Here is a 25,791-nt window from a genome sequence, read left to right on the forward strand (position 1 = left end):
TTTGAAATATTCTGGCCTAAAAAAATGCAATTCTTTGATAAAGTCCCCACCAGTGATCCAGTGTCAAACTCTGAGCTTGCATAATTGGTTTTTATAATAAATGACATGACAAGCAGATTTATTTGACTTACAAAAGTTGTGCTTTACCCCCATATGGCTGTGTTATGTTCTACTTAAGATCCATATGTAATGCCTTGCTATCACCTGCGTTAATTGCCATTGCATCTTGAATTGGCAACCCATTCTTCAGTTTGAAGGTTAGCAAAGACCCACTTTCCAAGAAAAGTAGAATTGGAATTAGAATGATTTCTACAATGCATTGCTGTAACTTTATTCAATGTAAGTTGGATCAATGCTACAGTAAGCTTCTTATTATGAGCTGTTACTAAAAGTTTTTTGTTTTTTTTTTGGTTTTTGTATCTACCCTGAAGTTGAGGTTGCACTTCACTGCCCAAATACTAAGTAAATAATTGTTTAGTAGCTATACTTTCAAAGAAAACTTGCTTGCATTTAAAAAAAAAAATATTTTTTTTTTCATAAGGGTACGTATAAAAACCTGCATTTCTCTTGTTTTCTACCTTTGCAAGCCCTTCCCTTCTACTCCCGCCCAGACTTTCTGTGGCTGTCCAATCACAGACATCCCAATGCAGCTCAATGAGAAGTCTTTTCAAAGCAGGTGCCCAGGCAATTGCCTGCCCCTTGAGCTTAGCTTCACTGGGCTAAACAACCAGGAAGTAACAGGATTGGTTGTCTGATCGACTAACTTGGGAGTATAACCATGTTAATTTATAAATGTGTAAATTTCTATTGAAATCTGCACTTTTTTTGCTAAAAAAAAAAAAGGCGATGGGAGAAGAGGACACACTCTTTATGCGTAAAACTTTTCAGTAAGCTAGCATGCTTTAGGGGTCTGGAGTATCCCTTTAAGAACGGTTGCGATATGTATTTCAGTGGGAAGGACACCACATTTATAGAGAATCTTTGTATTCTTCCCTTTTATGATCTGGTGTAATAGTTCAACCTGGGAGGTCAGCAAGCATTGATTAATCAATTATCTGGTTTCTGTATGTTTACATATTACTTTCATATGCAGGTGGATTCTCTGTCTATTTGTGGATAATATAATAATTTGAAATGTCATTAAAAGGACATTGCAAGTACCATATTGCTCGTATCTAATGCTTCTTGCATTTGTGGTCCCAGTTTTCTTCCCTTTCGTTTTGTTTATTGTTGCAGCAATATGGAGAAAGGTCTGATTTATAAACTTGAAAATACAAAAGGTTTCTAGTGTGTTTATGCAGTACCACTATTGGTGGCACTGTCATACTTGTTTTTTGGGGGGGTTCGAGTGTATCATAAGTAGAATAATTGTGAAATACCTATGGACTGTTGTAATTTCACTAAATTTCCAACCCAGTTGATATAAAGAGCAAAGTAGGGACTACTTTTGTCTCTGTATAATTACTATGCCTGACACCTCTAGACATTGGGTGGAGCTACAGCCATCTAGAATCCCCCATCCCTACAGAGAATTGTCTTTATCTATAGAGGATCCTGTGGTTTTGTTGGACACTCTGTAGACCTCAGTTGGTCAACAGTGACATCTGCTCCTGAAGTGGACCCACTGGGAGAAGATGACCTAACAACCTGCGAAGGCAGGTTTAGGTAAGTAGAACTCACCTTTGCTTGGCCACCAGACCCCCAGCGGTGATGTCACCACTGGGAATCTTTGCATATTGTGCAGAATACCCGGATGGTGACAGTGCTGCTTTAAAGAAATAGTCCAGTGTGTGTGCTACTAGCCAGGCCTTGAGTTATTCACCACTGCAAGCCATAGTGTACCCTTCAAGGGGTGAATTTCTACTCTCCGGGGCAAAATATTCACTTGTCAATGGCTATTGAAAAGCAATAACCACGTGCAAATCCCCAGTACTCGTAGGTTCTGCTGTGAGCTTACTCCAAACACTGCATGGAATTTGACAAGCATTCTACCTCACCTTTCCACATCACTGCTGAGCATATCCCATAATGGACACAGCAAGGATATCTGGGAGTTGCAGTTCAGTTGCAGGTTTTCTACTGTGTAAAGTCCTGACCTCAAATACTGCAGTGTTTTGTGGTTGTGTGTGTGTGTGTGTGTGTGTGTGTGTGTTTTTTTTTTTTTTTTTTTTTTCGCTAATGGAGAAAGATCATTGTGGGTGCCTGGAGTGAGATGTAAGGGGCTACACAGACATTATCAGTCATATGAGACTTTGTATAACTACATGTGTTCTCACACAAGTACTTTCATTCAGAAAAAAAATTGAAGCGGTTCTACAAGTTAATATATATTTTTTTATTTTTGCTAAACTTTGTAGACGCTGCATTTTAGGTTTCTATATTGTGGTCATCAATTACATCTGCTGCACTGGTATTCTATGTAACTACCACTCTTTCAGTGGCCTAACAGACCTGCTAACTAGCAAGGCTTAGCTCTAGGTTTCACTAGGTTCCAACTATGCCTGGGATTTAAAATGGTTTTTAGCCAACTCGGACGCAATGCAAGAAAGCAGGTCACTTGGGCATTTCATCTTTCAGTTGCTAATAGTGCGCTTATAGCTTGACCGTAGTGCTGTACCAGATCATTTCTTCATATTAGAAATGTACTTTCTCACTGAGAAATATCCTCATGTAATATTTGCTTGACTATAGTTTGAAAATGTCTGGTAAATGGCTCATTGCTTAGTGTTCCCAATTTCCCAAATAACTACTACTTTATAAGCTCAGTATATTATCCAATGCTTCTGAGGCTAATACAGGTCTGTCTTTTAAGGTTCACTGATTCCCCAAACATAGAAATTCCATTTGTGTTAAACAGTAATCGTATGTTCCTGGAACAGACTGTAAACGTTAAAGTAGAAATACAGTTTGTTTTGTTTTTTCCTCTGTGCTGTATACTGTATTGGTTTTCCGAGATGTCCTGCTGTTGATTGTGATGAGCCCTTCCCTTTCCAGCTTGCAATAATCAGATGGTCTCATACTTGTGTCAAGTCCACTAGGGTGTGTTTGACAGATGACTTGTGTTCTTCTAATCCCACTCAGAAGATGATCATGCCATGGGTGTTGTTTTACATATAAAGCTTTTTGGTTTTTTTATACTTGGAGTCCAGATAACTCTCTCTCAAGGTGCTGATTCTGGCCACTTATTCCTTATGTTATCAGAGTACTTCAGACTTTGCACTTGTTTTGTTTTTTCTGCTCAGATAACCATTTAAATTGGGTGACTCTGAGAAAACAAGCTACCCGTTAATGAGCAATTGGGTAGCTTGGAACTTGGTACAAAGTGTGGGGGGGAGGGGGTTGCAGTGTTGCAATGCTTTCCAGGTCACTATGTAACCATAGATGTGGAAATATTGTGTAATTCAGGCAGTCCTTTGTACTACACCCCGATAGCGGGAGAGGCAGTTAAATGATTGAAAAGGCCAAACTGCAGTATCTTCCTGATACCGATAAAATGAGTACCATTAACTTGGATAGTAACCAGACTTTAGGAAGTTCTAGGAAGCTGAAAAGCTTTCCTGGATAAATACTTTGCTAGTAATATATTTGCAGCTTAAATAAGGCAACATAGACCAGTAGCTCGTTTAGACATAAAGCTGTCTTGTGGTCTGTGACTGGCCAAAGGATACCTTTTTAGCAGACCGTGCTTTCATTTAAACGTTCTGGGACAAAAAAGTGAAAGTACACAAATTTCTCCTTCGGCATACTTTAATGGAGCAATCGAAGAACCAGAACTTGTTCTTTAGCAGATGTTTCTTGCAGACAGTAGTGGTAGGTACCTATTGAACCCCAGGTAAATTGTGAAATGTTTGACTACATAACCACTACAGAAGGCTTCCGTGTGAAACTGGTCGAATGTGGATCGTGGAGACTAATGCAGGGCATGACACATCTAAAGTACCAGGTGTCCGAGGCCCAATAATATATCTGACACTGTCTGTAAACCTTCAAATACTTTTGTAGAACTATATTAAGGGGTGTTTCCAAGCATCAAAATGATTACAGCTTGCTGTAGTGGTTATGATGCCAGGATTACCCTGGCCTGGTCTCCCATTAATGGGGAAAACCACTTTGCAATGGTTTGCCCTAGTACCTGGTCCAGTTGGGCGCCTGCTCTCTTGGGGTGCTGGCTTAAAGGTGAATCCAGTTTCTGCTGGGTTGGATGCTAATGCTGCCGGATATTTATTGTCTGGAAGCTTAGGCTGACCGTTCTCAGTCAATGAATGCAACTCAGTGCCTCGACATATACACCGAATTGACATTAGCCAGTCTGGAATTCATGTTCCAGGCTGGTTAACGACACCCAAATGATGCTACAGGAAGTGGACTTACACTCTCAGAAGCAGTAGGGTATGTACAGTGTGTTTTACAGTGAAACTGCACAAACAGGGTTATTTTATCCCCAGGTAAAGCTTGTTCCTTTCCAAACGGAGTGAGTGATCATTTTGTACATTTATAATTTCAGTGTGCCTTGGATACACTGTATTTAATGACCTTTTATTATGCAGGCTTCTGTTACAGCTTGTTTGAAAGTAATTTTTTTTTTCCTTCTAATTAAACAAGAAGCTGTGATGCAAGTTTGTATTTTGGTATAAAACCATGATGCCGTGTCCCTTTAAAATATCGCATCTCAAGAATAGGAATTTGCTTTTGTAATGTAAACCGGTTGGCCAACAGGAAGTGATGACTTCCTTCCGGTCCAGCTAATTCCATCTTATTTTACCTGCTTCCTTCTGGCTATTACAGTTCTGAGACTGTGCAATATTTATCACTTTTACACGTTGTGTGTTATCCTTGAAAGTTGCTTTTTGAAACGTTGTTAATTTAAAAAAAAAAAAAAAAATCTTTTGTTATTTTTTTTTTAAATTTCCTCCCCTCTTTACATCCCTGGAGTAAAGTAGTACCCACCCTATAAATATTCCAGTGCTCGGGTGCCTCCAGGTTAATGTGAGATCTGCTGCTGCTTATTATCTGGAGATCTTGTAATTCTCTATCTTTTCAGCCATCGTTTTGATGCCTCTAGGGTGGGTGGTGTCTGTTGCTTATTACTGGTGTAATCCTGAGCCAAACTGGAATGTTGGATAGCAGCAATTGGCCAGATCCTGGATTGATGTGACACCCAAACTGAGTTGCTGTGATTCTAAAATTGTGTGCATGTAAAAATATACATTCAAATGTTTCAAATTTCAATTTGGCTATCTTGGTGTAAAAGTTGCCTTCATGTTTAGTTCCTGAAAATTCACCTGCTGGTATAGAATCCTGTGAAAGGATCATTTTAAAACTAAAATTTCAGGCACTTACTGCTTTTCCTGAAATGGTTTTTACGTAAATGATTTTCTTCTGGTACATGTCTGGAATTATGAGCTACAATTACTTTCTGTAATAGAAATCCTCTTGCCTTTCTTTTTATCTGTAAACTATTTCCGCACTGAAAAGGGAATGTAGTAGACTTGTCAAACTATGAAGAGTGGTATTTTTCTGGCATATGGTGGGAGAACATATGGTTTGTGCTTACTAAATGGGACTAGTTCTTCCTTGTCTCAGCACGGGACGGATCAAGCGTCTGTTGAAGGTGAGGCACGCAGGTTGCTGTCTGGGGGAGGAAGCCCGAAAGCCGCCTGGATGGTAGGCTGAGCGTCATGGCTTCATCCGTGAAGGTTCCGGGGCCCTTTCTGTTTAACTTTGTGCCGAGTATGGGAAGGCCGCGGGACGCCTTCATTATGTTGCAGGCCCTGCGCACAGCGGTGTTACGTTCCCTCTGAAGTTCCGGGTGCACTATTGCACGTGCATTAACCGGAACTTCCAGAAAACTGCAGACCGCTGTGCTGTTCCCTCTGGCAGCAGGAAGCTTGTCAGAAGGGTTCCACATATTACCATGCCCCCACACGGTTCAGAGGTTTTCAAGGCAAGATTAGCTGACATGCCTAGCATGTCATTTGTTGTGAGCATTGACATTTTCCTGTCCACCAATCAATGCATTGTATAGTGTGACGCCAGCAGCTCCTCCCATACCACTTCCTATGGACCTATATCTGAAGGGGGCCCAGGAATGGTGCAGTTTGGTTCGGTTGTATTGGTCACTTTCATAATGGAAACATTTTATTGTAAATCTTTCTTTTATTATGGCATATACGTCATGGGGTACATAAGAAAAAGAGGGAGGCATTGTGGGGTAACATGAGAATAGTATCAAGATGGTGTGCAATGCACCTCAAAGAAAGATTGCCATGTTTTTTTTTTTTTTTTGAAAACATTCAAGTAAACAGAGTGGTACAAGATTGGGTAAGTAACAAAAGTAATCAAAATCAGAGAGAACAAGTAGCCCTGGTGCGCCATAACATCGTCTTCAGGGTAGACTGGTATACGTTTGCATTCAATGCCATGTCATTAGCTAGCTATGCACAGTTTTATATTGTGAAGGCTGGTAACAAATCAAATTCTCGCTTAAATGAGTAAAGTAAAGGTCAGAAAGTAGGAGTCAGAGGAGTGACAAAAGGGAGAGCACCTGACATATATCTGATTGCCAGCATTCATTAGGTAATACGTGATAGAGGCATGCAAATGAATTGTTGCTAGGTAGATTGTTATATACATTGTAGTGACACAACATAGAAATTATCATCGCTAATTCTGTCTCATTAACACGTGTAGCATTGCTGGGTGATCTAGCTATGCGGTCTTACCAGGAAAGGTTAAAGGATCTTAACATGTATAGCATGGAGGAAAGACGAGACAGGGGGGATATGATAGAAACATTTAAATACATAAAGGGAATCAACACAGTAAAGGAGGAGACTATATTTAAAAGAAGAAAAACTACCACAACAAGAGGACAGTCTTAAATTAGAGGGACAAAGGTTTAAAAATAATATCAGGAAGTATTACTTTACTGAGAGGGTAGTGGATGCATGGAATAGCCTTCCAGCTGAAGTGGTAGAGGTTAACACAGTAAAGGAGTTTAAGCATGCGTGGGATAGGCATAAGGCTATCCTAACTATAAGATAAGGCCAGAGACTAATGAAAGTATTTAGAAAACTGGGCAGACTAGATGGCCGAATGGTTCTTATCTGCCGTCACATTCTATGTTTCTATGTTTCTATGTCTTAGAAAATCAAACATGTTTAACGGTAACATTGTCAGTCTAAAGGCATTGTTGCTGCACATTCTGTTGCTGTTATGGTCAAGCTAAATAAGACATCTGATACGCTAAGAGGAAGTGAAATATAATAAAATAAAGAGCTTGTCCAGTCGCCTACCGTTGAGCAAAAAGGTTTCAACATTACGCTTCGTCTAGTCTCTTTATCTATATGCATGCTATAGCCAATTACGAAAACCAACAGGTAACTTAGAAGTGAGGTTACTAACGGAAGTCCAGCCAAGGGAGGTTGTGTAGCTGAACAAGTTATGTCCCAACAGTCCTTAACCAGGGGTGGTGGTAGTGAGAGTCTGTTAGCGGGGTTAGTTCAGCCTATCCCGCTGCTGGGTAGAGCCGTCGTGCGTGTCTGAGGGGTGGGAAAGACGGCCTCGGCAACTGGCAAATTCCACAGGGGAATGACTTGGTGTAGACTGGTGGCAGCTGTCTGCCAGCCCCAGGCCCCTGTGAAGGCCTTCACCTGTATTCCACCGACTCGGTTGCTCAGAGAGGCCGGGTCGTCCCTTCTTCGGGCGCCATGTGGGGCTCGGATGTTCTGCCGCCGCCAGCGGCGGGTAAGCCTCCGGCGGTGTGGTCGGTGCCTTGGAGTCTGACTCCACGTGGTCTTCGGCCTGGGAAGGCTTTGTGGGCGGCCCTCAGTACCGTGTCCCCGTCGTTGTGGGCAAAGCTCTGGACCGTGAGGCACATCTTTGGGTCTGGTCAGGACTCTGCTGCTTGTGTGAGGTGGTTTTGTATGCGTTTGTTGCACCCTCTGCTTGTGGGGTCTCCCCGCTTTGTGCTTACCGCTGGCTTTAGTGATCTTCTGCAGGGTCCCCGCGGTCTCTTGCGTTGTTGCAGGTTTGTCTGGGTGTTCGGTAGCTTGGGGCGGTCCGCGGGTTCACACGGGCTGGTCTGGGTAGGTGCTGGGTTTGTCGTGTGCTGGTTTGAGGTTAATGCACTCGCTTGTCGCGCTGCAAGTTGCGCCCAAAACCTGTTGAAGATCAGGTCTAGCTTTGCTTGCGTGATCGCTAGGTGGTCTACTGGCGTAGGATTCGTTATACCCTCTGCCATCCGGCTTGCACCCTGCGGCTCTGCTCGACAGGTATAATGTATGGTGGTGGTCTTAGCTTGGTGGGGACCGGGATGACCCCCGCCGGTCCATAGGGGGGGGGGGGAACGGGGATTTTGCCTGTGCCTTGCGGTGCTTTGGGGCGGCGGGAGAGCGGCCGTCTCCCCCGTGTCCGCCTCATGTGTAGGCCTCAGCGGCAGTGTGGTCGGGACTCGGGTGTATGACCTCGGGAGAGGCATCATCTCGTAGGTCTTGGTGTCCTGAGTCGCTTGGGAGCCGGTAGAAGTCGGATCGCTGGTTCAGATTAGTGGGATTTGGCATTATTTGTGTGAAGTTGCAGGAGCATCGGCAACACGCGTCCGCTCCGCTCTGCTGTCAGGCCCCGCCCCCCCCTCCCATAATGGAAACATTTTAAAATGGCGTACCGTTCAGTGTAATGAGCCTTTCTTGCCCGGCGTTTAATGTTTACCATCAAATAGGTAACTGTTATACCCCCAGGTTCACTGGGAATTCATAAAAATCCGCAGGAGTAGCTGCTAAAAAACCCTGTCGTCAAGAAAGTTGAGCCCTCTTGCAGACAAACTTTCCAGACTTCTGGGTTTTGGTAGGGGTCTTTGCTGGCAGGTGCAGCGGTTTCCAAAAACCTTGTTTACAATCGTTAATGGAGGTTATTTAAGTCTCCTGATAAGCAGCTTGTCAGTTTCCTGGTTTATTGTGACTGTCACATACTTTTATATGGATTTGACAATGACTGCCAAGATCATGGGTTGATCTGTTTCCCTTATATGCTGGTGGCTTAAGCTTGGACAGCAGTTCAGTGTCCTTTTCGGTCCCCTGTTTACTCCCATTAGGAAAAGGGGTATCTTTTTATAGCCTATGTCAAAAAAGGAAAGTTCTGCCTCAAGACAAGTAGAACTAGGTCCGACATGGGTAGACTTTTCGGATGCCAAGAAGTTTGGAGGTGTAATCCTGCATTTCTATATTAAGTGTGAATAGCTCAGTGGGTTTAGACCTTGTTCAACCCTTGGGCTTTGCAGGGTTAATTCAGCACTTCATCCCTTTGAGGTAGATGACTGGAGTACCATTCAATGGAATCACTTAACATTCTCTGGTTGCATTTGGGAACCAGTATATACCTGAATGTCTCTTGCCTGGCTTTTAAGTAGAACCGACTTGCAATCACTGGTTTCTAGATGTAGTTAAAGAGGGCACCGCTTGCTCTTTTCAAATCTGTACAATCATCTGATTCTGTACTTTCAAACATCTGATTCTCTATTTCCAGAAACAATGTTCCTGTTGGATTCAAGGAGTTTGAGATATGGTACTGTGAACCACAAACTTGGTTGGGTTCCTCAGGAATCTCTTGGTTATCAATCTCGGATCATTCCTTTAAACCGGTTATGAATTAAAATGAATTGGTTCCTCTCCTGAGGTTCAGAATTCCATCATATCCCTATTGCGAACCCTCAAGAAGTTTTCTGAAAATACACCATAAGTGGATTGAAGAGATTTCATTGCTCTTCAAAACACTCCGGTAACAGCATATTTTAGGGAACCAGGCATTCTCTTCTTGGGAGTATGGCTACTTATTGCTAATCGGGATGGTTGCCCTTTGTGTATGTTCAGGTAGCTAGCAGAATGCTACCACAACATGGACGGAGACTATATAATGTATTTTCTTCTTCTCCAGGAAAGTGTTTTTTTTTTTTTTTTTTTTGGTTTTTTTTTTGAGGTTCGTGTTAACCTTAAAACGTTACCTCTGCATCTACTGCACTCATAAAGGAAAGGTTCAATTACTAATAAAGTGAAAAACCCTCCATAAGAGCAGGAAATGAGATTGCTGGGATGTCTGACATATTCAATTCTTGCTGTCAACTGAGCAAAATCTGGATTTGGCCGTTACAGTGGAAAATTCTCTCCTCTGGGTCAAGTGTGGAAATCTTGGATTTCTGTCTCCTAGTTTTCACTACAGAATGTTCTTGGTCCTAAGAAAAATAGTCCACTAATTTCAGAGCTCTTAAGGCAGTTCTTCACTCCCCATGCCGATTTCAGATCTTGGTTGATTGAGGGACCTATTACAATGCAGTCAGACCCACAACACTGTTTCCTTCACATTGTCACGTTCACAGTAAATGATGTGGAACACAACTGCAGATTTGTTAGGACTTTGATCTTTTATTAAGACACTTAGATGGAACTGAGACTTCAGTTCCAGAATTAGTTACTGTTTCTTTAAATAATAAACGGTTTGTTTCATTTAGCATTGACAAGGTTCAGAATTCATTAGCATCCGTTATTCTTGTTAACAGTTCAAATTATAAGAGATTATATACATTGGAATTATCAGCAGCAAGACTGGTGCAGTATAACTTAAATAATACTTGTTTTGAGGGATGCTGAAGCAGGCTTGCTGAACAACTTGATAGACTTTAGTATGAAGAAATAAGATTATCTGTAGCAAGACAGGTACAGCTGAACTTGAATAATACTTGATTTGAGGAAAGCTGTAGCAGGATTGCTGAACAACTTGATAGCAGACTTTAGTATGAAGAAATAAAGCTTTAACATTGTTAGCTCTTAACTCAGAGACTGTAAATTACTTAACTTCTGGAAGTAGAGGGATTGTGTCCCCAGCTCTCCTCAGAGGCGGTTGCTTCAGTGAATCGTTGCCGAGAGTGCTGGTAGTTGTCCGTGATGAAGAGGGATGTTGGGGACTTGAATATTCCTCCAGTCCGGTCTAGTAGCGAGTGGTCGTCTCACCGAGGTATGCGAGCCGGTGAGTTTGGCGCGGTACGCGTTTCAATAATCCAGCGTCTATCAGCTGGTGCGGTCGCATTAAATAGCCGACCGCGGCAATGGGGGTGTGGCTAAGCTCCGTCAAACCCGGAAGCATGAGGAGACATCGGGAGGCTTAAGGCCTGACACACATCAACAGACAGGGTGGTGCCAGAGGCAAGGTCTGTTTCAGCTATGTACCAAAACGTTGTACTGGGCTCAGGATCTCCTGGAGGTCCTCTCTCCATTCCACTCCTGATGTGTCGACAATGTTATCACCTACAACCTCCTCAAGAGAAATGGTATATAGATCCGATCATGTTCACGGTCTATAGAGATTTGGAGTGCCCGGATAGACCTTATGGCAAAGAGGGAGAACATGAAGATTCTCAGGTTTGCCTCTCTGTACATGACCGTTCAAGTTGAATAGTTGGTCGATCTATCAAAGGATATTTCTCCGGGCTTACTTTTTTTTTTTTTTTTTCCTGTAGACTGTTCCCAAGACTTCTTCAAAGAGGTGAACGGACAGAGCAGCGGTTCTGCCAATCTTTCTGTACTGGCCAAACACAAGCCAGTCTTTGGCCTTGGTAGAGATGACTTTCAAGTTTGGAGATCAAACCCACCTCAGTCTGTATTCTTGCTACGACTGGGGTGGGTTTGCCGGGGAAGCCCTTTATAGGGTAAAGGGGAGGGACTTTTCTTAATCCCCCTATTTTGCAAATACTTCTCCCAATTAGGAAGCACAACCCATACGTACTGCCACCATATGAAGGGGGAAAATTTTTTTACAGTGTGTAATCCGTTCTGTTTTTGCTATAGATAAGCAATGCCTACTTGTTTTATTTACAGTACTTATTTTTTTTTCTTTTTTGTTTTCATGGCGTTTCTGAACTAGAGGAGATAAAACCTTGTTCATAAAATCTGTCTCTAATTCTTGGTTTTTGTAGATTTCCTGCAGCCACGCTGTGTTCCAGCTGGGAATTTAGGTACCTTTAGTGCTATTCACTGTAAGCCTGTGTGCAAGAGCGTATTCTGCAAAGCAATGTTTTCATTTATAAACTGAGCGATTCAGTTTCATTGTGTGTACACATGCAGTAAGTTTCTATGTAGCAATGGTAGCCAACTTGGGAACTACAAGCCCTGTGATCCTCAGCCAGCTGCTTAGATGCAGTGCTTGCTCTGCGGTCTGTTTGACATATTTAGAAAATGTGTGGGGTTTTATGTTTTTTTTTTTTTTGTCTTGGATTTTTATTTTATTTTTTTTAAATTATTATCCATTTGGCAAACTACAGGGATGTTATGGCTCCTGGGTGGCAATGCCCCAGGGATCTCACTGGCTATTTCATATCGATCATTTCTGTGAGTTTACCCTCTTATCAGACGTATACATGCTGACTTTATTGGGTCCTGGCTGGCAGTGGCCGTTAAACATGCCTATCCCCTGCCCCCCCTCCCCACCTCTTTGTGTTCATTTCCCTATTTTACCAAAAAGTAATTCCCTATTTGAGAAAGTATCCCCTACTTATGTGCCTTCTCAGTATAATGGAAATGCATTGAATTCTTGTGACCGTATCTCTGTAAAACATTTACATTTTATAGAGATACTGTCACCGCATCAAGCAAAGGTGAGATCAAAACCGAACAAACCTCCTACTGATTAAAGTTATCCTAAATTGCGCCACATACAGCCGTTCTATCTTCACAATTCTCCCAGAATGCCATGTACGATATGCTAATTTGGATACTTTTCATCTTGGGTTTAATATGAAGCCCTTTTGATTGAGCTTGTTTAGATGGAACATTGAAACAGATGAGCCTTATACATTAGTAATGCTCTTGTGAGTGAAGGAGATGTAAAATGTTGTATTCCGAATTGATACATAGTGTGTGGTTGTATCATTTTGTTAAATAGCTAATCAGTAGGCTGTTGGGTAAAGTGTGATCCAGCGAGAAGCATTTGATCTGCATTTCTAATGGGCTGATTGCTATAGATATGAACTAGCTTGACTGCATAGTAGGTGTTGTGTGAGAGTATGTATGTACACATTGACCAAGTTATCCTTATATATTGCTACTGTATGTAAATTTAATTTACCTGAAATGAATTCTAGATTTGACGGGTACCGATCTACTGCAAACTGTAACAGGTTTCATTACTAATGAATGATATAATTACCAGATTTTACTAATTACATGACGTAAAGTCATAATTTTATAAAGGACACGGAGGCTCTTATTAGGCTTCCCTTTCTTTTATTCCTCAGCAGCAAAGAAAGGCTAAGGTGTTTATTTGTAGAAAAAAAAGAAACATGTATAACTACCCTCACAGGGTTAACATTACATCACTATCTCCTATCCAATAGGAGCAGTCCTTCTCTGATATCCTTTCATGTAACCTCCTCCTCTTCCTCTTTCCTGATGTTGCCGAAGCTAAAATTTGTTCCTGTAGCGATTAACTATCAACTCGTTCTAAGCAAAAACATACAAACAGTTGACCACTGAACTTGATCTTGAACTCTTCCATGAGAAAGAAACACAAGGATCCTCCGGAACTGATCCTCTTGAACTGTGATGTCACTCGTCGTCCACACTGGGATTTGTAGAATTTTTCACGCTGGAAAGGACAAAGAAAACAATGGTAAAGCGTGTCCGTGCCAACTATTTTCGTTTTAATCTTTTATATCAACTTGAGTTGTTTATGTAACCAGTTATATTTAATAAAAACATGCAATCGTTACTTGTGTGATATATTTACCAAGAACCACTTGTATATCAATGAGAACTCTTTCTACTAAAGTACCTAGTACGTACCTGGGTTGGGATACCAATATTGTGTGTATCTGATCCGGGCGGGCTAATACTCTCCTCCGTGTCCTTTATAAAATCATGACTTTACGTCATGTAATTTTATTAAAGGACACTGCTCTTATTAGGCTAGTTCAAAGCTGTGAAATAACTAGGCTTGATACATGTTCCGTAGGTCGAAAGTAATATTCCTTAAACGTCGATTCCCGGGACCAATCTGCTGTTCTCATGAGGTCCTCTAATCTACAACCTAACGTGAAAACTTTGGATGCCATGGCTCCTCTAGTAGAGTGTGCGCCATATACGGTGGTATCTGTGTGCTAAAGTCATTATCCACTTCACCCAGCGGGCGAGGGTCACCGTGGATACAGGTTGGTGAGGTTGTCTGATAGCCAAAAACAATTCTGGCTGTGTTGGTTTCCTGAATTCCAGGGTCCGTTTCTCATATTCTCGTAAGCAGTGCACTGGGCAGAGTTTATCGTTGTGTGGGAAAGAAGGGTATGAGACTGATGTAATTGACGATTTTGTACGTCTGGAGATGTTGAATGAGACTCCTGTGGGGGTAAAGGAGCATGCATCCACGTCCAGTGCTCTAACGTCTGATACCCTCTTGCAAGATAGCAGGCAGAGGAGCATGGTCAGTTTCGCTGACAGTTGTTTAAGTGTGAGTGCTTCGTTTTGAGGCCAGGATTCCAATAGTTTCAGGACTAAGTTGACATCCCACAATGACGTATTTTGGGGTTGTGGTGGACGAGCAAAGCGAATTCCCATTAGGAGACGGCATACAAGTATTTGTTGACCCATCGGGGTTCCATCTATTCCTTGGTGTCCTGCTGAGATTGCCGATCTGTAGACGTTGATGGTTCGGTAGGCTAAGCCTTGATTATGCAGGTTGGTGAGGAACCGTAACAGGTAATTTACAGGAGCACGTACGGGAGCCACTTGTTGTTTCATGCACCAACTAGTCCATCCATTCCAGGCATAGAGGTAGGAGCGTCTAGTTCCAGGCGACCAAGCTCCTGCCAGTAGTTCTATAGTGTCTTGTGGAACATCTGGTGTGATCCAGGGTCTCCTGAAAGGAGCCATGCTAAGAATTTGAGTTGCCCTTGGGTCATTTGGGGGTGTGGATTGCCCTCTGGGTCTGATAAAAGAAACCAGGGATCCAGAAGCAGTCTCGAAGTCCATGGACATTTCCATTAGTGTTGGTAACCACGGTTGGGCTGTCCAAAACAGTGTTATGAGGACCAGGGACGCTTGAGTACGTCTGAGATGTACTAGTGTGCAAGCTATGAGGGAGAATGGAGGAAAGGCATACAATCAGCTGTTCGGCCAGTGTTGGAGAAAAGCGCCCGCTGCTTGTGCGTCTGGGTCTGGTCTCCAGCTGAAGAACGCTGGGAGTTTAGCCGAGATGCGAATAGGTCGATTTGCATCGGGCCCCAGAGCGTCTGAAGCTGTAAGAACACACTGCGGTCCAGCCGCCAGTTGCTGGCATCGTGTAGATGTCTGGAATGCCAATCCGCTACTACGTTGGACATTCCTGGGATGTATTCCGCTTGGACTGAGATGTTGTGTTCCAGGCAGTGGTGCCAGAACTCCTTGACCAAGTCTGCTAATATATTTGATCTCTTGCCACCGAGGTGGTTGATGTAGCGGACTGCGGAAATGTTGTCCATTCGTAGGATGATGGAGCAGTTGGTTATGCCCCCAAGGAGGCTCTTCAGGGCGAAATATCCCGCCATGAGTTCCAAACCGTTGATGTGCAAGTTTTTCTCTAAGCACGACCAGGTTCCTCCGGTGGAGGTAGGACCGCAGCGCGCTCCCCAACCGTGTGTGCTCGCATCGGATTCTATGATGAAGTCCCGAATATTGCTCTGCCGTTCCATGCCTCCATATGTTGCAGCCACCATGTGAGCTCCTGTTTGGCCTCGTAGTCGAGTGCCACAGAATCGGAGTATGAGTGCCCTGAGCGCAGTTGTGTGGCCTTTAGACGTTGTAGGGCCCTGAAGTGCAGTGGCCCCGGGAAGATTGCCTGAATGGAGGCTGAGAGGAGTCCGATTACTCTGGCTAGTTGCCGGAGTGTTAGTACTGGTCTCGTAAGTGTTCTGCGGATCTCCTTTTTGATGAGTCTGACTTTGTCCATCGGTAAGCTGAGAGTCCCGGTAATTGCGTCTATGTGGAAACCCAGGAATTCCATGTTTTGGGACTGGGTAAGTACCGATTTTTCCCAATTGATGAGAAATCCCAAATTTGGTAGCAATGTCAATGCCCATGCCAGGTGTTGCAATTGATGGGCCTCGTGTGCCATGATCAGCATATCGTCCAGATAAATGATCATCCGCACGCCTCTGCTGCGTAACGAGGCGACCACTGGCTTCAGCAGCTTGGTGAAGCACCAAGGGGCCGATGAGAGTCCAAAGGGGAGGCATCGGAATCTCCATGTCGCCTTTTCCCATTGGAATTGTAGCAGGTGGTGGCACTCATCCGCAATAGGGATTGTAAGATAGGCATATTGTAGGTCCAGTTTCATCCAGTCCCGGGGGGGGGGGAGGGAGGGGGGCGGCGGGAAAGGGCTTCCCCCACGGAGGGGTAGCCTCAGGGAGGGCTGAAACCAAATGCCCAATGCGTTTTGGTGCGAGTAATGCAGGTCAAACGTCATTAATCAAAATTAAAGCTATATACACATATAGGTACAACACAATGAAAATGACATGTAAGAAAGAAAACAAGGTGTTGCTTAGGTTACATGAAGGGATATCAGAGAAGGACTGCTCCTATTGGATAGGAGATAGTGATGTAATGTTAACCCTGTGAGGGTAGTTATACATGTTTCTTTTTTTTCTACAAATAAACACCTTAGCCTTTCTTTGCTGCTGAGGAATAAAAGAAAGGGAAGCCTAATAAGAGCCTCCGTGTCCTTTAATAAAATTGTGTTTTTTGTAATCTGCAGCATTCTTGTACCTAGACTTACAAATCTGTTTGTTTTTTCTTTATAGTGGACAAACTACATTCACGGTTGGCAGGACAGATGGGTTGTCCTAAAAAATAATACCTTAAGCTACTATAAGTCTGAGGATGAGACTGAATATGGCTGCAGAGGGTCCATCTGCCTCAGCAAGGCTGTCATCACGGTAAGAATCATTCATCCTAAAGGCTGTTGTATTTTAATAAAAGGACAGCGGTGTATGGTGCTGCACATTTACTGTGGACATGGAAAAAGTATAGAGAATATGAACCGTTAGAACTGGTAAACTCTGTAGCTTGTCACGGCTTCATGTCTCAAAATTTCTAGCTCACTTTTACCATTACAGAGAGAACCTATAGCATTAGCATATCCGACTATTCTCACTAATAAAGTAGTACCCATTCCTTTTTAGGGCGTAACATTTGGTAAGAAAATAATCTAGTCTGAAAATGCTCTTTTCAAACGGTTTCATCATCTCATAGGTACCTTTTGATTCTGTTAAAGCACATTATTGCAAAACCACACACTAAAGAATTTTTCCCCAAGAAAACCTTATTCACTTGGGGCTAGAGGTGACCTGTTTATTAATGTATTCTAGTATGCAAACACAAGTTCAGAGCAAGTTTCCATGTTTGCTGTAATCACTTTGCAGCTTCAGCAATTAGCCCGCACATGGGTGGTACAGCAATGGTTTCTGGGATTGTAGTTCATTTGTCCACTTTATACTAAAGCGTTATGCCACCATGTACAGCTGGTTGCAAAGGAGACAAGAAAAGGGGGGTTTTGTGGAGCAACTTTTAGTTTTGGCTCCATAATTTAATGCATTCTATATAAAATAATTACATTTTAAAAGTCGCTACAGCAGCTCCAAGCAGATCGTTCATTTTGCCGACGGTAACCTATGTAGTTGGCAATTACAAAATGGAAACGGTTTCCACCTAAAGGGTCCTCCGTAATGCACTGAATGACCTACCTCCTGTTTAGATCAGCAGAGAACGCATAGGGCTGAAACAGTGACTTATAGTTAATTGACAGTTATACTTAAACTGCAAGATCTAGATTCTAGTATACAAAAAATTATGGATGGCTCCCCAAACGTTAAATTGTAAACTGTCCAGGCCATCAAATTTGAATCCTGTTGACCTGCATATAAAAATATCCTGTCTTCCTTTGTTTATTTTTTTAATGATGCAGGTAATGGCATTAGATCTGATCACAGCAGGCCTCCAAATTCAGAAGTGCCTCAATCTCCTAGCCATCAAAAATGAAAGAACACGATTATTCTGATTTATTTTTTCTGTAGCAAGCTGTATTTTAGTTTCTGCAGAAAAGCCTAGCTACCCAGTGTATCAGCCTGTAATACATTCTGGTTGCACTTCTTCTGGACCTGATCAGTGTGTCTACAGATATAAGATATATGATGTAGCGATCACATTGTTGACTGTCCTGCAATAAATGAATCGCTCAGAAAGGAAATGGCAGGAGAAACCTCCTGTTGGTGTTTCTCCATCTGCCACAGTGACTCCTTGTAATTGCGTTGATTATGCCAATGATTGTGTAGGATGGCAGACTTCCGCTGGGCACAGATGTATTGGCTGTTCAGTTGGCATCATCAAGGAGTGCATTCCTTTGAGAAGTGTTCTTAAGAAGGTCTACTGAGGCCGATATTGTGAGTGGAGAGGGCATGATCGTTGGGGACGTGGTGTGTAGGTTTTACATTAATTACTTTATAATACTTGGCACTATATAAAGTATCACAGTAATAACCTATTTCTAAGAAATGTACTCTATCAGGAGGTGTTACTGCTTTAAAGTAATCCTGGAATGAATGGCAAACACCAACTCTTTCAGGATTCTTTCTTTGTGGTTTTTTTTTTTTTTTTTCTGCTGTTGGACAATTCTCAAACTTTGTGACTGATTTTTATAGGCCATAGTTCACTTGCAGTCTATTGTAGTTTTTCACGGGATGCTAGGCTGCACGGCCCCTGAATTGCACAGGAAACCGATACATTATCTCTTTCCTGGCCCTGGAATCCGAACTGGAGTTGGAACAGTTTGCTTTTTGTCTTTGTTTTACTGCAGGCCCCCCCTCTACTGTGCTGCCGAGTCACATGGTTCCTCTGTTTGGAACGCTCTAATTCCATAAATCTAGTCCATGTGCTGAGCATTCCGATCACATATGGAGTGCATCCCTTTCTGGGTGTGTTTGGATTAGAACATTATGCTTTCAGCAGTTTCTTTGAGTTGTATGAAAGGTTTAGAGGGTTTCTCCTAGTGGCTGTGTCAAGCTGTGTGATATCCTGCACAGACCGCATCCTTGTTAAATATTGAATAGGTGCTTATCTAGATACATTTCTACAGATTTATTTAAATCCTCCTCTGCAAGGGATGTCCTATCACCTGCTAGCCTTCCCCGGATATCTCCTAGCGGCGTCCTATTTGGTTCACAGCAGGAAATAGATCTGAAATAGTACATATATCTATAATGTATGACTATGTGGAAGGTCTCAAACGCCTGAGAATCTTGGTGTAGTGATCCGTTACATTGTCCCTGCTTTAACCTCTTTAGTAAATGATGATTTGAAGTAGGGTTTCTGTGCCGAGTGGCTGCTCACACTAATGGATTGTTTGGCTCACTGTAGTATCGCGAAGGATGTGTATTTGTGCTCCAAATCAAAACTTGGCGTGTTTGCATGTACTTCTGATTATTCCATTAAACTCTTCCTTTACAGCGGAGAAATATTTGACAGTGGAATATGTGATTGCTGAAACACCATAACCTTTCTTCATAGTTGTGATTAAACGGCAGAATACTATTAACATATATTGGATTTCCATACAGTTAAAGTGAGAAGTGCGCAGCCTCTGCTAGAATAGAAACAATGCTGTTAAGAATGTCATCCATTTATTTTATTTATTTTTTTCATCTTAATATATTCTGTTTATACCATCTCATTCATTGTTAATAATATTTTAGTGTATGTATTTTAGGTGTGACTAGGGCAGCATAAACCAAGTGAATCCACTCCTGAATGGCAGAGGGCTTGGGGACTCGAATATATTATTTATTTTATCTTAACCCAATGTTCTAAAGGGCCCCATACCATCCCACACAAACCATGAATGTTAGAACAATGTGTTTAAGAAAGACTGGACAAGTAGGAGTTATGATCACTGGTATCTCTGTCAACATATTCTGACTGGGGCTTGTTTGTAAATCTTATCATTTTTAGATCAAATGTAACCATGCATACTTTTTAGATAAAATGCATATGGTTTTTCTTTTTTGGGGGGTTGGGGTAACGGTTAACCACAGTTAATCAACCTGCATTCTAGATATTTTAGTTTCATAGTAAATTCTGAAGGCCCAGCAACAATGGCGTATATGTAATCGTGTGAGTTTTTTTTTCCTCTTGTAGACATTGTTTCAGAGTTTGAAATTGTTATGGAACCCACATTGTCATTTGTGTTGCTTAGTAACTCTGCTCCTGCAAACACTCTTTTGGTGGAATATTTATTAGTTATTTTGAAATCTGATTCAGGATTTTTTTTTTTTTTTTTCATTGTCCTCATTTTAATATTACCCCTACGTGCGTGATAACACAGAACAATCAGAGCTACAATGAAGCAGGCTGTGGATTCTTTGCAAGGTACTGAGTGGTACTGGAATTTATAGAAATGCCTGTAAGGCCAGTGGCTAATGATTTAACGAGTTCAGAATGTTTTTCAGTACAGTTGTTACTTTAACCCTTTCTGGGTGGAGCTTTTAGAACTTTGTTCCTATTTATTAAGATAATTCTTGGAATTAGAATGGTTGGCTCACTCTTGATGAAGGTCTGCGCAATGTGCATCATTTACCAGCCCCGCTGTGTACTCCTGTTTCCAGCAGGGTAACCACTCCTGATTTCAAATACTATGCAACGTTTCTTAATTACCACCGTGGTTGGCGGCTTCTGTGACAATAGACGCACTATCTCAATAGACAATAGACGCGCTCCTTCCCTCGCCTAAAGCCAACTTTATATAAAACAAAAATTATCTATATATCTATAATCCCAATTTAAACAAGATACACAATATAAAAATCAAAGAAATAAACATTATACTAACATCTATGCTTGTCACTCATCCTAAAAATACATACTATAAAGAAGTCAATGCCACGTTATGGAGCCTTGTTTCCCCATGTCTAACTGCACCATCATGTTTCTATAACTGGTGACAATATTCAATGTAGCAAAGATGGCTGCTCTTGGCTACCTCGATTTTTCTTACTAACTGCTCACACAGTTTCTCCTCCCCACCCCCTCTCTGGATTGCTTTTGATTTGTACTGGGAGTATTGTTTCAATTTAAACTTGCTGTTTGAAATGCTAGAGATTGGCATGTATGTTTATTGCTATTTGTTTCCAAACAGTCTGCCTCCTGTCTTGTTGCTGGTTTTGGATTTCAATCCTTCCCTGCTCGTCCAATACATAACCCTTGCAGGCTTGCTTGGCTGCCCCTGCTATCTTCTGCCCTACCAGTCAATTTAAATCCTCTCACTGTGCACAATCTGCCTGTGGCAATTACAAGGCACAGAATATGACAAAATGCTTTGGCACGCAGATGGCTTCCGTATTCGTAAACCTTAAAGAATTGCTGTGTGCTGCATCACAATGCAGGTTTAGTCCAATTACATTGCTTTTTAACACTTCAAACTGTCACATGGAGCTGGGATGCATCGGAATATAAGGGAATGTCCCTTTGGGATTTCTTTATTCGTTGTGGCTTTGTAGTGTGATGTATCGTGAAATCCGAAGGGACTTTCCCTTGTTTATATTCGTTGTGACTTTGTAGTGTTGTGTTGATGCAAAGTGTTTATGTGAATTTATATGCTGACTCAGAGTTCCTTTTTATGGGAGGTTTTCATATTTGGGACTGGCCATCCACTTGTTGCACAAGCATAGAATTTAACGTTGTTGGCACTATATAGCCTGGATGTCACTGGGTCCTGTACCAATGTGGATATTTGAATTCCAGATGGTTTTGGCCGAGTACAGTTTATTTATTTATTTTATTTATTTATTTATTTTTGATAGTTATAGTCCTCTTCACCAATGCTGTCTATATGTTTGGCTTTCTGCCTGAAATCGAAAAACGGTTACCCAAACTTGTACAGCGTTGTGAAGGATTTTGAAGATGATACAGTTAAATGGTTGGGTTTTTGTTTTTAAATAAAAAAAAAAAGAACTCACAAAGTACACTTTGAATTAATGGATTTATTTTGTTGCAAAATCTTTTTAAAGTGAACATGTATGAGCAGAAAACAAACAAACAAAGAGGATTGAATATATAAATTGTCCAAATTGTGTATGGACAATTTGGCCAAAGCGCTCTAATTCTGAGTGAATGAGTCAAGCCACGGATCAATTATGAGTGAGCCACGGGTTTGTCGACTGCTGCAAATAACACAAAACATGGAACCACTTTATGTGCAAACTCACAGCAGCCATTTGCACGTGGCATTCTGTCTTCTATTTACAAAACTTCCACACACATTATGGAATGTGTTAAACATCACCTGGGAATAAACCACTTATCCCATAAAATTCGGCCAGGCGGAGGCTTGTTGGACAAAAATAGACCCTTGTAGAGCAGAAAGGATGATATTGGGGTCTGCAGGGAATTTATATTCTCTTACTGCATTGTTTATATATTCTGTAGTATAAAATAGGTGACATTTCTTCCTTTTAAACTGTTGGTCTTTAGATACTTGCCATAAATATGTATATTTAAATCATTAACACTTCGCCATTACACGATGTCTTGTTGCTTTAGAAGGATGAGATTATTCCTTGGTCATTAAATAAAGCTTTCAGCAGAGATGTAATGAGTTATGGAATGTTGGCTTTGCATTTTTGTTGAAAAGGACCGAAATGTGTTAGTTATTCTATTGCAGTTTGTGCCACAACTATAATGCATGTTGTTTTTTATTCTTCTTCTCTCCCATATTAGTCTGAATGCTGGGTAGCGTTCCAACAGATCTGACTCTTGAAATTTGCTCTAATCTATATATGATTACAGAGATCCCCGATGCCAAGCGCGGTTTGCATATGGTCTCAATGTAGCTGTTTGTTCAGGCTTGAAAGAGAAGCAGAAATATTTGTTCTTTTGTGCTGTAGAATACAAAGCTGTGATTATCGTATCCAATCCTCCAAATGCTTGACAACATTCACTCGTCATGACTTCAAAGGAAAGCATCCATGCCAGGCCAGTGAGTTCTGATGCCAGGATATGTAGTCTCCTTGGCATTGCTTGCAAGGCTAGCAACACTTCATGATTGTGCATCTGACGTTAATTTATTTCTACACCATTAGTGCTACCAACTCCTTTATTGCACAGGCAGCTTTAATAGGACATTGGTGTTAATCTGTGGATCTGGATTCTCTGCATAACCCTCATACCCCCAGAAATGCCCTGCTTTTGTACAATAATTTGATGCATTTGCACTGCAGTTTTTGCAGCACGCAAGAGAGGTGGTCTCAAATAGATTTAGGAGGAAAAAAAACTCCTCTGACCACAGCCTTTTTTGTTTATAGCCTATATTTGCAGATTGGCTTTTAAATTCACTACCGTTCAGTGTTTCCGACAAACTAAAACTAACTTTTAGTCCCTAAACCTTTCCAAGTATCTGTCCTAACTCTTGCACGCCTGGTTAGCAGGTACATATTTACATCCTGCTGGTGTCGGGACAGTAATACGCTCTGGTGAAATATATCTGAAGCTCATAAGAGTGGAGAGTTCAGACTGATTTTTTTTTTTTTTTTTCCATGACATAATGGCCTCTACAATTATTACCTGGATTAAAGCATTTCAATAGTCGATTCTGAGTTTCATAGTCCCCCTATACTTATTATGGTCTGTTAGTTGCCTGATTTTTAGTTCTTTACAAAGAATGCTAGAATATCACTTATCTGCAGTAAACCGTAAGCTCGCTTGAGCAGGATCCTCTTTATCCCATTTTTCTGTATGTCTTTGTAATTGTCCCATTTATTGTTAAATCTCTCCCTACTATAATATTGTAAAGCGCTCTGGAATTTGGTGCTATATAAATGCTGATCTAACAAAATGATCAAAATACATGTATAATAACACACAGTAGGGCCATAGTTTGACTAGGCCTGTGGCGTCATTAAAGTACGGTACTTTATTTTCATTTTTTTTGTTTGCTGTTCCCTTACTGTGCTTGACTGTCGAACTCTTGAGCAGGTACAAGAGTAGAAATTTAAGGTGTATATAAAAGTTCCTCTGCAACTCACTTTGTACATTTACGTTACGCAAGAAGATGCCAGTCCATCAAGTGCTGCTCACAGTAAACTGTTATATATATGTAATTGCCAAATCTTCAACTGAACTCCCATCCACTGCAAACCTTTTATCAAAAATAGTCTTCATAAGACAAAATGGTACATAGCTTATGTTCTGCTTTGTTTTGAGGTTTTTTTAAATTACATTTAAAGACTTTCTCTAAGCGCCATGACCGTTTCAGTGTTTTGAAGTGGTCATGGTGGCTGCAGGATGTATGTGCCGAGTTTCACTTCGTAACGCTACACATATGGAGTTTAACCCCTTCGCTGCATTTAAATATTTGATCTGTATGGAAAAGGCAGATGTGACCGCACTGCTTGAAGGATAAACTATAAACAAAAAATAAACCTTTTTATGCATGTAGATAATGCAAACTTAAAGAAAATAAAGTGCAAAACAATAGAAGTATAAAATATGCAACTACAAACGGATACCTTCCTCTCCATGGTAAACCTCTCGCTATATATTATCCCTCTCAATCATGTCACATAGGATAAGCTGAACTGGCTGAGCAGCTGATGGCAGCCATATTGCGACTGCCATTGCGGACGTCTGAGCAGAGACGTGAGGTTCCTCTACTGTTTGCCAGCATTGGGTTCAGACGTTAAGATTCTCATCTGAAGACCACGTCCACCTCCTCTATCCCCCACAGTGGATGCATTTGGCTCCCGCAATGCTTAGTCTGGGATAATGGGCTGTCCTGTAAATGTAGTACTTCGCCAATGAAAAATAACTGAAAGATTTGCTGGACGACTTCCTTATAATCTATAGATTGGCTTATCTATAGAATGCAATGTATTTTCCGTATATAACTCTGTAATGAATGGTTTTATCAATTTTATATAGCTCATAACAAAGTGACTTGTAATGAGAAGACCTCATGGATACTTGGTGGCCGTTTAGAAATGATCTTTTTAAATGAGCTTGTTTCTTCATGTACAGTTTATCATTGTATTCTCCTCAGTGAAACCTCCATCCGGCTGTGGAGTGCATTTGTCATTCCTCAGGGTTGTTAAATCCTAGGTTGTTGTGTGACAGCTGTGAGTTGAATCAGCACTCTGTCTTGTGAATCTCTGCGTTTTGTTCACCGGAGTCTAAGGCTGCTTCTTGGGCCAACTCCAGAGCTCAGCAGAGAGGACGATGCACTGGCCATTAAATAAACCGAATAAGTTGGCATATCGTCTCTGTGTTGGCAGCATATTTGTGATGTAGAATTAAAAAAAGTGAAAAAATTATATTGCCCAAAAACAAGCTCATGTGATGGTTTTGTTTTGGGTTTTTGTTTTATTTAATTTTTGTAGTGCTTGATGCCAGTGGAGATTTTGCAATGCTTTTAGTATGTCAAGTCAGGTTAAATGTATACATAAATCAGCACATTTTATGACGATAAGTAAAGTAGAGGAACACCATGCAAAGAGAAAAAACATACATAATGACATTGTTGTAAGCATATTGTGTGCCCAAGATTCCTCCCAGTAGAATAAATAGTTGTGATTAAAGAGGTATAACAATGCTAAACTAAGTGGGTTAAAGGGACACTATAGTCACCTGAACAACTTTAGCTTAATGAAGCAGTTTTGGTGTATAGAACATGCCCCTGCAGCCTCACTGCTCAATCCTCTGCCATTTAGGAGTTAAATCCCTTTGTTTATGAACCCTA

At 41.4% G+C, this 25,791-nt stretch overlaps 1 protein-coding gene across 2 annotated transcripts in view; it reads left to right on the forward strand.

Annotated features, from left to right (window-relative positions):
* The window catches only part of CERT1 (ceramide transporter 1), an 80,364-nt gene that overhangs the window by 1,989 nt on the left and 52,584 nt on the right, over positions 1–25,791 (forward strand). For both annotated transcript variants that reach the window (XM_063456726.1, XM_063456727.1), the window contains exon 2: positions 16,814–16,948. In XM_063456726.1, coding sequence (XP_063312796.1) covers positions 16,814–16,948 — 135 coding nt within the window. The remainder of the gene's footprint in view (positions 1–16,813; positions 16,949–25,791) is intronic.

The sequence above is a fragment of the Pelobates fuscus genome, chromosome 5, assembly GCF_036172605.1.
Source record: "Pelobates fuscus isolate aPelFus1 chromosome 5, aPelFus1.pri, whole genome shotgun sequence".
NCBI lineage: Eukaryota > Metazoa > Chordata > Amphibia > Anura > Pelobatidae > Pelobates > Pelobates fuscus.